Raw genomic sequence first — 15,523 nt, forward strand, 5'->3', positions numbered from 1 at the left:
ATTAACTCCCCATCATTTGCTTGAAGTTACTCTGGTAATGAAACCTTTCTGTTTTATAAACACTTATTTGCTAATATCTGTATAGATGTGTAAAATTCCTTGGGAAGGAGAGACACACACACACATGCACAGAAGTTGTCTCTGGGGACAGGGTGACCTGAGGGTACCTTTTTTCTGTATCCCAGAAGCACATTGATGCTTTGCCTATTCAGGACATCTTTTCTAAAAACCTCTCAGCAGAGGGCTTCCCTGGTGGCACAGTGGTTAAGAATCCGCCTGCCGATTCAGGGGGCACAGGTTTGAGCCCTGGTCCAACTAGAGAAAGCCTGCGTGCAGCAACAAAGACCAACACAGCCAAAAATAAATAAATAAAATTGAAAAAGTCATGAGACCTTTAAAATGGTTAAGCACTTTTATAATAAGTAATATAATTATATGGTATACCTTAATAAAAGAAATAAAGTAAAATGAAATAAAATAAAAGCACCAATTCTGAAATTATGCTTTGTACTCTTTTGAAAATCACTTGCTAGGCCTTTAATTCCTTTATCTGTAAAATTAAAAGACAACACCTGTCTACAATGATTATAGGGTTTCCAGAAGGTCCACATAAGATTCCAAATATATACAGGAACTCCCAAAGGCCTCAAACACAAAGCATCATGGGATATAGATTGTGGTCCTTACCCCTGGAGTTGCATTCAGGAGGGTTCTCAAGTCGTTGAAATTACTTTCTGACAATTTCCGAGTCTTTTCAATGTGAGTCCTTATGTGTTGGTTCGCCACAAAACCATAGATGATACCAAAGCTGCAGGAAAAGGAAAGGAGAGCATTTACTGTGGGAGCCATGGCCGTGGCCAGGTGCAGAGCAGCCCACAGCCGGGAGAAGGCGGAAGGTCTTCCTGTGCAGAGAACCCCTGCTCCCCAAGCCCAGCCCCTCCACTGCTACAGGCTTCCTGCCTCCATCGCAAAATCCACGCACCACCAAATGTGGGCCACAGAACAAGACTCAGTCCTCTCAGGGAAGTCCTCTCCTTGAATATCCACTCAAGACACGTTGCTCAGTTAAATATGAGTCTTATAAATGGAACAATGTTCAGGAAATAGAAGTTACAAAGGTTATAAGACAGGGTGTGGAATACAGTCCCACTTCTGTACAGATGCGAATGTAGGTATACACTCTCCATGCAGGGCGTGCACACACACACACACACACACACACACACACACTACGTGCATACCTCTGCTCCCCTCAAGAAGACTGTCAGGAAAAATACTAAAATGATAAGAATGGTTTGGGCTTTCTAATGTTTTTGGTTAATCTAATTGTCTTTGTTAGCTACTGCATTGTCCAGGTTGAAAGGAAATGTGAATTACTTTAGCATTAAAATACTACATAAGCTGCAAGCCATAGAGTATACACCGTCTCCTTCCACTTTATGTGAAGTACAAAATCAAACAAAATGATGGTGCCAAAAGTCAGTGGCTATATTCGGGGGAGAGGTGGGTAATGGTGTAGTTAGTGTGTTCACTTCATAGAAATTCGCACATATGTGCTTATGATAGGAACACTTTTCTCCATATAAAATGCACTTCAATAGAGTTTCAAAAACACTACATGAGGGCTTCCCTGGTGGCACAGTGGTTAAGAATCCGCCTGCCAATGCAGGGGACACAGGTTCGAGCCCTGGTCCAGGAAGAGCCCACATGCTGTGGAGCAACGAAGCCCGTGGGCCACAGCTACTGAGCCTGCGCTCTAGGGCCCGTGAGCCACAACTACTTAAGTCCATGCTTCTAGAGCCCGTGCTCCACAACAAGAGAAGCCACCGAAATGAGAAGCCTGCACACCTGCAACGAAGAGTAGCCCCTGCTCGCCACAACTAGAGAAAGCCTGTGTGCAGCAACGAAGACCCAAAGCAGCCAAAAATAAATAAATAAATAAAAACACCACATGAGAGGCATCTTACATGAAAAGCTACACTACATGAAAACAACAACCATATTTTTCGAGCCATCTGAAATGTCTACGTTTAATCATTTTAAGAGCTCTTAATGTCTACTAATTACTAACAATCCCCTGACAAATTAATTTGACCAACTGGTTTGTTTTTGTGTCAAGGCCTTTAGACATTAAAATGTTACATTTAAGATTGCTAATCACCAAGGCCCTGTTGGATTTAGCCACTAGATGGCAGCAAGAAATTATATAAACTCATAACACACCCTACAGAAGTTACCTCCAGAAGTTAACAAAATTTTTAGTTTGTAATAAATTGTTAGTTTGTAACCATCCAATGGAAGGTGTAACTATGTTTCTAGAAGAAAATTTTGCAAATAATACGCAAACTTTTGGGGAAAAATTCTGATGGAGAATATGAATACTTCTGCTTCTTCACCAAAAGCAACATCTTAAGCATGATGCATTCATATATTTACAGGTATGATGGCCAACTGCCCACTTTTGCACGAAAAGTCCCACATTCCCAGGAAACCTCTCGGTCTTGGGTAATTGGGGAGTCATTTGCCCCATTTCTGTCATGAGTCATTCCAAGGAGCATTGCTCGTGTGGTTACCAAAGGGGAAGGGGGAGGGGGATAAATTAGAAGGCTGGGATTTACATATACACACTACTATATATAAAATAGATAACCAACAAGGGGCTACTGTATAGCATAGGGAACTATACTCAATATTTTGTAATAACCTATAAGGGAAAAGAATCTGAAAAATAATATATATATATCTCACCATGCCATACACCTGAAACTAACATGATAATGTAAATCAACTATACTTCAATAAAAAAATTAAAAAAATTTAAAAGATAGAGAAATAAACCTATTTTCCCATAGCAATATTACATAGGTGCATTGCCTTTCCAAACTAATCCCCCGAAGTCTGTAACACAATGTTGAACAACATTTCTTATGGTTAACAAGGTGCAGTGGGGACTTCCCTGGTGGTGCAGAGATTAAGAATCCGCCTGCCAATGCAGGGGACACAGGTTCAAGCCCTGGTCCAGGAAGATCCCACATGCCATGGAGCAACTAAGCCTGTGCTCCACAACTACTGATACTGTGCTCTAGAGCCCTCGAGCCACAACTACTGAGCCCACGTGAGACAACTACTGAAGCCCGCGCACCTAGAGCCCGTGCTCCACAACAAGAGAAGCCACTGCAGTGAGAAGCCCGCAGACCACAAGGAAGAGTAGACACCGCTCGCCACAACTAGAGAAAGCCCGCGCACAGCAATGAGGACCCAACACAGCCAAAAATGAATAATAAATAAATTAAAAAAAAAAAAACAACCAAGGTGCAGTGGAATATGCAATAAAGGAGGAACATGAGACTTTGGTTCTGGTCTCACAACTGCCAGTAACTCATACTGTGTGAGCTTGAGAATGTCCCTTCCCTCTGTGAGCTTCAGTTGGCAGCAAAAACTAGAAATTAGATTAGATCAGTGCTTCGCAGACTGCAAAGGAGAGGGGTACTGGATGTCCACAAGGTGTCTTCAATTTTTTTTTAAGTTTGGGTTCATGTTGATGATAATCTTTAAAAGATCTAATTAACAATATCCTCTGACATTTGAAGGGACCACCTTAGAATCCATTTTTGTCGGTCTCAAGTCTGCATTGGTATTTATGAGGCTGGCATTACACCACAGCAATAATAGTTATTAAATGATTCACTCATGCAAAATAAGGCCAAGCGACCCAAAATAATGACTTTGGAGTAGTGTCAACAGAAGGGGAAAAAAAGCTGAGTCATAGTAATGTACCTGGGCCTTTATGTACCATGCCAATTTTCAACCATTCTGCACCATGACAAGTCAGGATCACCACCTGAATATAGCTGCCCACCAGAGGATTTCACACTGGGGGCCCTTGCTCTCTCCCCATCATGTCCAAATTATTTGTCATTCGTCATGCTCCAGACCCATTTTTCTCATATAAGTCAAAGTGAACTTGGGAAACAAACAGCAAGTCCAAGTCCATGTGGCTTTCCCTGAACCCCCTAGATAGGAGAAGGACGTCTTGCCTTGAACTCCCGGAGGTCTCGCCCTGAAGTTCTGATGGGTTTTTCTTACTTCATACTCTATTTTGCCTTCATTTCCACCTATGTTTAACTTCCCTAAAAAGAGGTGGAAACTGCTTCTTTGTAAACCTTGGGTAATGCAGGGTCTCGTATCCTCAGTGGGTGATCAGTGAAGGCAGATTTAAGGACTGGGCTTGTTTCATCTGATCCATTTAGAAGATTAGCCATATGTTCAGAATGTCCAAGTCAGAAACTATCTTTGTTCCTTTATTGAATAAATGCTGTTACTCCAAAAGTCATCAATCAGTAAACACAGCATTGCAATACAATGCTGAATTTCAATACACCGTATTTAAAAGGACACATTTCTGTTACTCAGTTATAGATCTAATTAACATGAAAGCATTAATCATTTTTAAAAAGCTGTACTAAACAGAATTCTGGGATAGAATTTAGCAACTTTCAAAGCTGATTTTCACACTCATAACTCATTGTAAATTTTATATTTAAATTAAAGACAACAAATTCAAATGCCTACACAGGCAGGCAGAAAGCATGAAGGGCAAAGTGCCTGGTACGGACCTGTGGGAGCTGGAGATAAAGATGGGGGTCGGGCAGATGCTCTAAGTGCTACCATGATGGAAGAAGACCAGATCTTCCAATTATTCACAAAAATCTGGGAATCTGGATTCATATGGAAAATCTCCCATTTCAAATTTCTTTTCCCATTTTTAAATATTAGCAACAAATCAAAGAAAAAAAATTTAAATACTACACAAACCAATTGATGGTCTCCATTTGTAATCCCAAATTTAAAACCCTTAGTTAAACACAAATAGAGAATTTAAAAGTTATTCTTTTTGTTGTTGTTGATTTAGACATTCCTTATTATTCAATGTTCCTTTAAGCATGCACACAAAAAAATCACATGAAATTAATGTTTTGTTTTGTTGTTTTTAACACCAGTCAACTATTAGGATATGACAATGAGGGAAATTCACCTCACACAAAAAGGGAATAAAATTTCAATCAAATGATAGTCAAATGCCTATCAATTCTCTGGCATTGACACAAAAGCCTTAAAGCTACCGAAAATTTTATGTAGTACAACAAAATCTCTTGAAATTTTTAGCAGAAGATAGGAATTTATTTTTATGACATATTAGCACTATAACTTCTGTATTTTATATGGACAGACCGATTTTCTCTACTTAAAAGTAAATACTTAAAGTTTTTAGAGTATGGCTAAACATTTAGGATTTGTAGCAGTTTTTTCTACCAATTTCTACTGACAATGAAATTAGCCAATAAGAGCCAAATAAATGCTCTGTCTGTAACTGATCTCTTACTTTTTAAAGATAATTTTTCAATTTCGATTTCAACTTTATATAACTAATTCTCTCATTAAGCAAGTCTCATGATTTCCAAGGCATGCTAGCTCAATTTCTTTTCTGGAAGCTTGTGGCCTCCACACCAGGAATTGACATCACATTGCAACAACAACAACGACAAAAAAAAAAAAAAAAAAAAGGACTTTGAAAATAGCCACCTTCCTGAAAAGGACTGGGATTCAGTTTCACCACAGTAATTGGCAAAAGCTGACTTTTGGGAAACTTAGAAATAACCTCTATTCTGGAGAAATAAAGGCACAGCTGTTCCTTTTTGTTGTTGCTTATAACCTTTTTGAAATTCTGAAAAATGCAGTGATGACAAATGCAAAGGAACGGAGAGAAAAATTGGCTTTTTCTGGAGTAAGACACATCTGCTTAAACAGTCCACAGTGAGACGTGGAAATGTAATCTTCTGCTGATGGTCAAACAGACTTACGTAAACATATGTCAACGTCTATGGAATTCAAACACTCTGCAGCTGCCTTTGGAAAAGCTCAAACGGAAAAAGAATATGACCACATATATTCCACACACATTAGGTGATCTTTCTCATTAACACCTATGCCTTTCTCAATTAAAATGAAAAGATTTCAAAATTTTTAATAAAATGGGATGGATGAAAAATCAAGACTAATTTAAAAACCAACTTCTTTTTTAATTGTAACAGTATTCAGCCACAAAAAGGAGCTGAGCCTGATAAAAGGCAAGTGGACTGCTCTGGGCTTCTGAAAGAATTTTTTAAAAATCATATACAAAGATTATTTATCACTAGTATCCAAGCTCTGCTGAGGTCGATGGAAGCAGAGGCTAATACCTCGTTTTCTTTCTCTTTCCGCCTTCTAATTTTGTGGACATTCTTTCCCCTCTTATTTTATTCTAATCTTCTGATTTTGTGGACATAAGTTTCTTCTCCTTTTTATCTAATCATAATATGGACATTTCTGTTTTCTCCTGGTCTTTAATCTTCTTGGCTAGTTTTGATTACGTGAAAACAATTACTCAACTCATGCTGTTGAAGATACTTGCAAACCAGTAGGTGTTCTAAAATGATGACATCAAAATAGCTATTTAAATTAAAAAAAAAAAATCAAAGCAAAGAAGTTTAAACTTCTAGTCTGAATTCAAAGTAAACAAAACAATCTCAAATACTACTCTTATTTAGACCTATTTATAATCCTTATATAAATTCAATGTATTATGTGAAATAAATTAGTTTAAATTTGTCACTTAGCCTCAAATAGCTGATCAACTTTGGTTTAATTGTACTGAAATTTAAAATTGTTATATTAATTAATAAGTTTTACTCGGGTGGGGAAAATATCTTAGCTGACTGTGTAGGATAGAATCACAGATTTCTTTTTAAAGAATTTTCTAAACTAAAATATACTCAGGAGAAAAAAAACTTACCTAAATGTGTTTGATGGGTCTGAGTTCTCAACAATAAAAGATATATTTAGCATTCATTTTATATAAAATGAAAGCCAAGTTTACTTCTGACATTGTAACTTTAATGTTTATATATCTTTGTATTTAAAACCTCATATAAATAATTCAATCAGTTCAGGGTGAACTATAAAGTATATATTGCATAATTATATGTAATGCAAATAAGAGTGCAATTTAAAAACAGAAACCCAATACAGGACATATGTTCCATTAAAAAAACTGAAAGCCCATTATTACATACGTGAACATTTATTTGGGTAAATGAGTACATGCAATAAAGAATTTTCCTGAAGTTACATCATATGTATTTATATCAAGTGAAAATTCTTAACTTGTTAAATAAATAATCATGCTAACAGGAAGCCCTCAGGGCAAGTATTTTCAAAAGGCACTTTGTCACCTGAGCCTCATCTTTGATGTCTAGGGTATACAAAAAGGAAGACACACGGCTGTCCAAGTCTTTGGATGAATGAAGGATGTAAGTTTCAGGCTTAAAGGACATGCACAAAGGTCTGAATGGTCTTTGGGCTATAACGGACATTCTTCTGGTAGCTGGGGGGAGGTCACTACTCCCACAGCTGTAGGGTCTGTACATTCCTGAAAATCCTTCAAACACAAAGCAGAGAGACAGGGGAAATCTGTAATTACCACTGCCCCCATCCTAAGCTGCCTTTCAGAATTCAATGTGAAGAAGAAGTTAAATTCAAATTATGGACAGAGGGAAACAGGAGAGAGAGAGACAGAGAAACCCACACCCCCGTCTTGCAGATGAAACACACCCACAAAAACTACCTAGTGGTTAAACAAGGGTGCATGAAATTAGCTAACACATTCACTTGGATCCTGTTTATAAGTATACTGCTAAGGTCTATTTTTTTTTCTTTTCAACATCTTTATTGGAGTATAATTGCTTTACAATGGTGTGTTCGTTTCTGCTATATAACAAAGTGAATCAGCTATACATATACATATATCCCCATATCCCCTCCGTCTTGTGTCTCCCTCCCTCCCACCCTCCATATCCCACCCCTCTAGGTGGTCACAAAGCACCGAGCTGATCTCCCTGTGCTATGCGGCTGCTTCCCACTAGCTATCTACTTTACATTTGGTAGTGTATATATGTCCATGCCACTCTCTCACTCCGTCCCAGCTTACCCTTCCCCCTCCCCATGTCCTGAAGTCCATTCTCTACGTCTGTGTTAAGGTCTATTATTTCACTATTTTCAGCAGAAGGATATCTGTTCAAAAAAACTGACTGCTTTGGAATCAGTAGCAGTGCACTGGCTTTTGCTTTTTGTGGGGAATTTTTGGTTTTCTAAATTTAATTTTTGGTGTACTTAATTCAGTAAGTAATACTTGAGTGTGGTAGATAATTCAAAAGAAACAAGAAGTCTGGTTGCAGTAAGAAGCGAGTTCGCTTCCCTCCCCTTCACAGCCACCAATTTCCTTCTCAGAGGCAACTCGCCTGGCCAGGGTCTCGGCAATCCTTTCACATGGTCTCTATGCAAACATAACCAAGTGTTCACATCCCCCTCCTTTTTTGTTTTTAATCACTGGTGTTGTGTTCTACACGTGGTCTACAAACTGCTTTTCTCACTGCATCTCACCTGGGGACTGTTTCGTATCAACAACTCTAGAATTGGGAGATTGGGATTGACATGTATACACTAATATGTGTAAAATAGATAACTAATAAGAACCTGCTGTTTAAAAATAAAGATTGTTTTTTAAGTTCCTAATAAAAATGAGAAAAATAAAAAACAAAAAAAACTGGGCATATAATTAGAAAGTTAACTCCATCCAACAATATTCTCCAATTCCCCAATTCAGGGACTCTACCCATCTGTATGGCACAGGGAACTATACTCAGTATTTTGTAATAACCCATAAGGGAAAAGAATCTGAAAGCAAATACATACATATATATATAAATAACTGAATCACTGTGCTGTACACCTGAAACTAACATAATATTGTAAATCAACGATACTTCAATTAAAAAAAAATTTCCTTGCAAAAGATCCCTTCGGACGTACAAATCAACTAGAAATACTTGCTCTGCCTTCCTGCATGCTGCCTGTTTCGAGAGAGCTATTTAAGAGGAAGGAGGCGCTGTCCTGGGAGGTGAATGCTTTCTTCAGTCCCAGATTTATCAGGATGGCTTCAAAATGAAAAAAACCACGGGGTTGGCTTATCACATAAACTAGAGCAGCCTGTTTACAGCACTAATTTCTGCTTATAGTGATGTGCTGGGCAAGCATTTTTGTTCTCTTTTCTGTTTTCTGTTTTTTGTATTTTGTTGTTGTTTCCAACTCATGCTCAACAGTTAAAACACAAGAGATTTCTCATCAACCTAAAACACAATCAGCTGTTGTCCAAGATGCTACTTGCCTTATAAATATACAAATCACCAAGAGGGAGAGTGTGAAGTAGCTCTTGAGGGCGGCCCCATTTTTCTTCTGTCGCTGGTGCATTTCTCCACCACACTTGTTACAGCAACGACACAAACTAAAGACAAACCCCACCAGAGGCATCAGAATAATGAACAGCAATCCCAGGACAGCACAGATAATAATCCCGATCTCATAGTAGATAATCTGCAAGTCAAACAAAAGAAACAGCACATACTGTAACATAAAATTACACGTAGAACATTCCACAGTGTACACATTCCATGCTTTTTAAGCTATTTGCCATCATGAGATAAATCTTGAGGGGTGTGTGTGTGTGTGTGTGTGTGTGTGTGTGTGTGTGTGTGTCCATTTTGAAGATCCTTCTTGAAACAAAGGAAGCAGAGATCTGAGTTACCAGAATATGAGATCAAGCACTTACTACCTTCTTTCAACTTTGGGAAAATAGCCAAATTCAGGGTCAAGTTGCAAATGGTGTCATTTCAACCCCAAATGTATTTTGTTTGTTTTTAAACGGCATGACAAATTTTGGCAGAAGTCCTTGCATAATGAATAATCTATACCAAGGATGTTTTTCACCAGAAAGATAGAACTAGTAATAGTTATTAAGGATTCAAAGTAGTTTGGATTGGATCGATTAATGACAAATTCATATTTTGTTATGAAAGAATCTGGAATATATCTGAATTTAGAAAAAAAGGCTCAGACTTTCCAAATCAGACATGTTACTCACAGGCCACTCAGTTTCCCCACCCATGTACTGGGAATAAAATACGTACCTTATAAGGTACGTATAAGGTACATATAATAAAATAGGTACCTTATACGTACCTTGTGAACATTGCAGATAATGTATGATTAGTGATGAGGTGCTATGGAAAGTACCTGGCGTGGAGCAGACACTTGCTAAGTGCCCCTTTCAGGCTGCTGAGCCCAGCCTCACTAGCTAAGTCTCAGATAGCTCCTAGGTTCCTAGGTACTAGCACAATAGCTAGACACAATCAAGTGACCTAAACCTATTTTCATAATCACTGATGGCTTTATTCCAGGCTAAATAAAAATTAATGCAACAGGATGATAAAACTCGTTCTCATTCCAATTCATGTGTGCAGTTACTCACATTTCCATAAAGCAAGACACTTTAAAAGAATGGCAGAAAATTACAGGTTGGCGGTTTGCAACCTGTAATGGTTTGTAATGGACCAGCTAGATAACAATACATTCTGAAGCCAAGCTGAGCAAAGGAAAACGAAACCCAAGCCTTGTTCCTTGAAGCAAATGTGATGTCTTAGGAGAGAGCAGTGAACTTGGAGTCAGAGGACCTGCTTTAAATCCCAGCAGGGGCGGCTTTTAATTCTCTAAACTAGGAAATGTGACATTAGCATTAATGTCATCAGCATATTGTGAGGGACAGATAATTAAATGAGTTAATGTGTAAACAACTAGCAAAGTGCCCAGCACACAGCAAATGTTCAGTCAGTATTAGCTAACTCGTGGGCAAACGCTTATGCGTATTAAGCAAGGTGCACATGGCACTTGAATATTATCTACTTCCATATTAAGGTTAAAATGCTAAAAAGAAAAAAAGTGATTGCAATTTTGATGCAGTCTTCTTAAGGTAAGTTGGCCATGAAAAGTCGTTATTTGCTGGTGTGTAACCCACCCTTGAAGACTCACATCATTGGCCAACTGAGAAGCCAGCTCCAGACACTCCAAATTCTTACTTACTTTGCTATCTTTCTCAGCAAATAGTCTAAATTGTTACTATTTTTAGAAATTGTTTCTGGGAATTTCCTGGTGGTCCAGTGGTTAGGACTCCACGCTTCCACTGCAGGGGGCATGGGTTTGATCCCTGGTCGGGAAACTAAGATCCTGCAAGCTGCATGGCGCAGCCAGAAAAAAAGTTGTAACACTGAACCCCAAAGTCTGGCCAAGATCTGGCAAGAACCTAAATTATTTCCTGATATACCAAGATCTCCGGAGTGCTTTGTGGATGGACTGTGTTGAAGAGAAGCTCAAGGTTTAAATTTGCAGATGGGTTGCTCTTCTTTCGTGGTCTACAAAAGCTGAAAGAGAAGATGGAAGATGATGGCAGAAACAAAAAGGAAACAATTTAAAAGCCATCACAGTGGAGATGACAGTGAACAGAAAGTTCTGGCAAAAGCGTCACACCACTCGTGGGCTTTAGACGGAGCAACATGAAACAACAAGTGAGGACTTTACCTTCAGAATCAAGACTACATTTTCTGGCTGAGGAAGTCAAAGCCGTTGCAGAGTTTGTGCAAGCAGAGGCAGCGTGCATCAAGAAAACAGAAAACATTACTGGAGTCATTAACCGCAACTGAGACCATTAATATCCCACACAGAGGAGATCAAGGGCGGGGAGGATGACACAAGACCGGAGCATAAAGGGAGCATTTATTAGACAAACAGGGTTTTGGGTACAGTCACGCTCTAGGGCTCACATTTGGATTTACACTGGATTTCTTGAAAGGTTCTTAATCAGTATGCTAATTAGTTATGGACAAGGGGAACCAGAGGGAAATTTATAAATGCTTAACACACTAACCACAACCACATGGTCTCCATGAAACAGAGAATCAGTGGCTGCCTAGAACCCCAGAGACCAAGGCACCAACTTCCAAGTGTCCTTTTTAAAATGACAGTCTTATGGTATCATTCCCTTGTTTAACAGCATTCCATGGAGTCCCACCATGTTTAATTCAAACTCCTCCACGTGGTCCTATGTTATTTAATGCTGGCTTCACGTCCCCATTCTTCTTGAGCACTCGAGTCCCCAGAAAGCATCATGGTCTCTCTCCCTTTCCTCACGTTGGGCTCCCTCTTGCTTGAACCTTATTCCCACCACTCTTCCGCCGATGAAACTCAAGTCTGAGTTTGGATGTTGCTTTCTCCAGGAAGTCTGTCTTGATAACAACGTCTGGGTTTGCTGTACATCCCTCCTGCATGATGCCATGGAGTCCTACACTTGTTCTTTCACAGTGCTCACCTCATTTGCTCAATTTATAAGACTATCCTTCTTTTTGGAAGAGGGAGGTGACATACGTATGAAGAGGGACAGAGTCATTATTGTTGTTATAGTTGACTTAGAATGTCCTCATGTGGTTAAATAGAATTATGTGGCTCCATGGTGTTCCCCGGATGACGTTTTTCAAATTGTCTGGTCCAGGAAATCCAAGTTTGGAAGCCATTGCCTTAGCTGGTAGATTTTCACAGGTGCGGAAGAACAATGTTTGTGATGGTAATAACCTTTAAAGGCGGCATCATCTGAAATGTTGGGATGGGCAGTTCATGTAACAGGCCCCTGGGGACCCACAGGGCATCTTGAGTGACCCCAGCCTCCCTTCCTGGGTCCGGGCCCCACGGGCTTGTTACCTCCCAACCTCACCAATCATAAACCCCTCACAGTGTGTGTTAAAAACACTCACTTCAGGCCCCTCCCCTGGAGAAGTGTCAGGGGATTTGGGTAAGACCAGGAATCTGTCTTTAAAACAAGTCCTGTGTCGTGATTATGATTAAGTGCCTCTTCAGTCTTGGTGTATAAATACCTCAACTCTTTCACCTTCCCACGGGCTTATTCCCACACCAGTGTCTTCGGTGTCTAGCACAGCTCCTCTAACAGGATGGAGCTCTGTTGCCCCCAGTGGCGGGTGGCGGAATGATACACCCTCTCCAGGCGGCCCTCCCTCCACTGTGTCACCTCCCACTTCACAGCCAGGGTTCCCTGCACCTCCCAAATAAGTGACTTGCCCTGGAGTCCCTGACTCAGGGTCGGGTCTGCTTCGGGGACTCTGACCAAACACACCCAGCATTTATCTCCCTAAAGCCAATCAGAAAGCTCTCTTCCCAAGGAGCCCTGGCTTCTTTGGTGTCTTTGCTTAACCAAATCCCTCTACCTTGGATAACTGGAAAACATGACCCAATTCCACACCTACGGTAGGATTCCGTTCATTCATGTGGGCCCAGTTCTGGCTCCTTTCTCTACACCAGCTCCACCCAAACGGTTTTTATCCATTTGTAAAGACACCTGAGGTGGAGAGGAGATCAGGAAGTAGGGGGTCCCCCAGCTTACAGGAACTCCAAGTCTAATATCGAGCCAACCATAAAGGACTCGTCCAACCGAGAGTCCTGCCATGGACGGTGGCAGCCAACTCCGGCTCATACTTGTCAGGCTGCTGAGAGTGACCTTAGAGTCTGAGGACCTGGTCCTCTAAGGCTTGGGCCCAGCCTCTCACGCCCAACTCGTTCCTTGCCAGAGCTAACTGGCATTCAGGTGCTAACGGCATGCAAATTTTCAATATAAATATAAAAGCAAAGGTCGTTTTATTCTGCCCAGGGAAGCAGGCACACATGGGCAATCATGTTTGGAAGATATAAATGAAGCCAGTGGCATTGAAGAATGAAAATGCTTTCTGTGGTAGGAGGGAAGGTGTAGGCACTAGTGTGTATCTGGCTCATCCTCTTTTATACACATAAATGGCCTTGAGATGAGGACTTCCTCTTTGGCTTCTGCATTCATTTTTCCCTTAAGTATCATTTTATTGCAAATTGAGAATATGCAGCCACTGTTCCCACCACTGGGCAAGAGTTCACGGCTGTCACACCCGCTGGAGACACTGTCATTCACCTTTGTTGTGCTGGCCATTAAATAAATAAAAGTCCACTGGTACCTTAATTGTTGTCTTGACAACCACCTTTGTACCAGGAAAGGATGGAAGGAATCGTCTGACCCTGCAGGACTAATAGCTTGACAAACAGATTCAACTAATTTTTATTATCCTAACATTCAATGCAAAAACATTCGTCTGTTTATTTCATTGGCAGTCGACATTCATCATAGGCCAAAATCGAAATAACACACTCTTCTGTTTAGGTAAGTTAATCTCGTGGATGCAAACAGAGTGAATTAACAGCACCTTAGCCCTCACCCTAACCCTAACCTTGGTATTAAGTAGAGACATGAAAGGTGCCTGGATACTTTCTGACAATACTGTTGTCCACTCATCTGAGTGAGGCCTCCAAGGCCCTCCCCTGATCTGGCCCCAGCTCACCTGTCCTTCCCCTTCCTCTCACCCACCGTCTCCATCCCCGTGCTTCTCCCCTCATACCTCATCCTCTGCTCACATGGTCCCCACAGCTTGGAACGCCAGCAAAGCCGCCTCCCCACCTGTTCAGCCCTGCTTATCTTTTTAACAACAAGCTCCCACATCACTTCCTTGTGGAAGAGCTCTGGTAAGAATTAATTCTTTTTCTTCTACAAGTATGCATGTGTATGTGAAAAGTACGCATGCCTGCTTCTAGGGACGTTCAAACCATTCCATTTAGTTAAGGGGTTCTCATCCTTTGTCTAAAAAACGTAGCATAAGACTTCCTTTAAGGAAATTTTAGTTTTTCAATAACATACAGCTTGAAAGGCGAATGTTTCTTCAAATGCTACTTTTGAAATTTCTGGTGTAGTTCAAATGGGATTTATAAGGCATTTCAATACTCCATTAGTCAAGAAATGTTACTAAATTCACAGGTAAAACAACTGGTTGTTTAAAGATTTACTTTCAAATCAGCCAAAGTTTTGCTCATATTTATTTTCTGCTAACAAATTCATCCATCAAAATTACCTTCTCATAATCCGTTGACAGGTCAAACTCCTTCTGTACAACTTTTCTTAAAATATCTGGGGGAAAAAAGCCACAAAACAATGGCACGATTACCTTTTCAGTAAAAATATAAAATGCATATTTAGAAAATAAAGGTCTATATGTGCTCACAAATGATTGAACCTCAATAGAGTATTCTTATACTTTTATTCCTCTTTCTTAGCGCAAGTAAATAATTGACCTAATGAGGCTCTAACCAGAAGCAAAGAATGGAGAACAAATATTTTCGACCTACGATTTTGCCAGTGGCAAAATTAGAGGGCTGCCATCTTTAAGAGTTTTCAATTTCTCACAGAACACCTTAATATTTACCAGCAAACTACATACACCTCATTAACAGTCACTAATAAAATGTTACATTGATATTGCTGATTCTTTTTTTGTCAATAAATCGAGTTTAATTAATTATTATTTATTAAATTTCCAACACCGCCCCACCCATATGTTGATTCTGCCTGCTCAGCCGTACAAACTACAAGAGCAGAGCGACAGAAACCATATGGTCTCCAAAGCCTCAAAGCTTTATTATCTGGCCCTTCACAGAAAAAGGCTGCCCTCCTGGTCTA

The 15,523-nt window shown here is 40.0% G+C and overlaps 1 protein-coding gene across 1 annotated transcript in view; it reads right to left on the reverse strand.

The window, feature by feature from the left end:
- PROM1 (prominin 1) overlaps window positions 1-15,523 on the reverse strand; it is a gene marked incomplete at its 5' end in the record, with an annotated part of 89,948 nt that overhangs the window by 44,026 nt on the left and 30,399 nt on the right. The window contains 3 exons of the mRNA XM_079920812.1: window positions 688-808; window positions 9,263-9,468; window positions 14,919-14,974. Of these exons, the coding sequence (XP_079776938.1) occupies window positions 688-808; window positions 9,263-9,468; window positions 14,919-14,974 (383 nt within the window). The remainder of the gene's footprint in view (window positions 1-687; window positions 809-9,262; window positions 9,469-14,918; window positions 14,975-15,523) is intronic.

Source organism: Stenella coeruleoalba (genome assembly GCF_951394435.1).
Source record: "Stenella coeruleoalba genome assembly, chromosome: 4".
Lineage (NCBI taxonomy): Eukaryota > Metazoa > Chordata > Mammalia > Artiodactyla > Delphinidae > Stenella > Stenella coeruleoalba.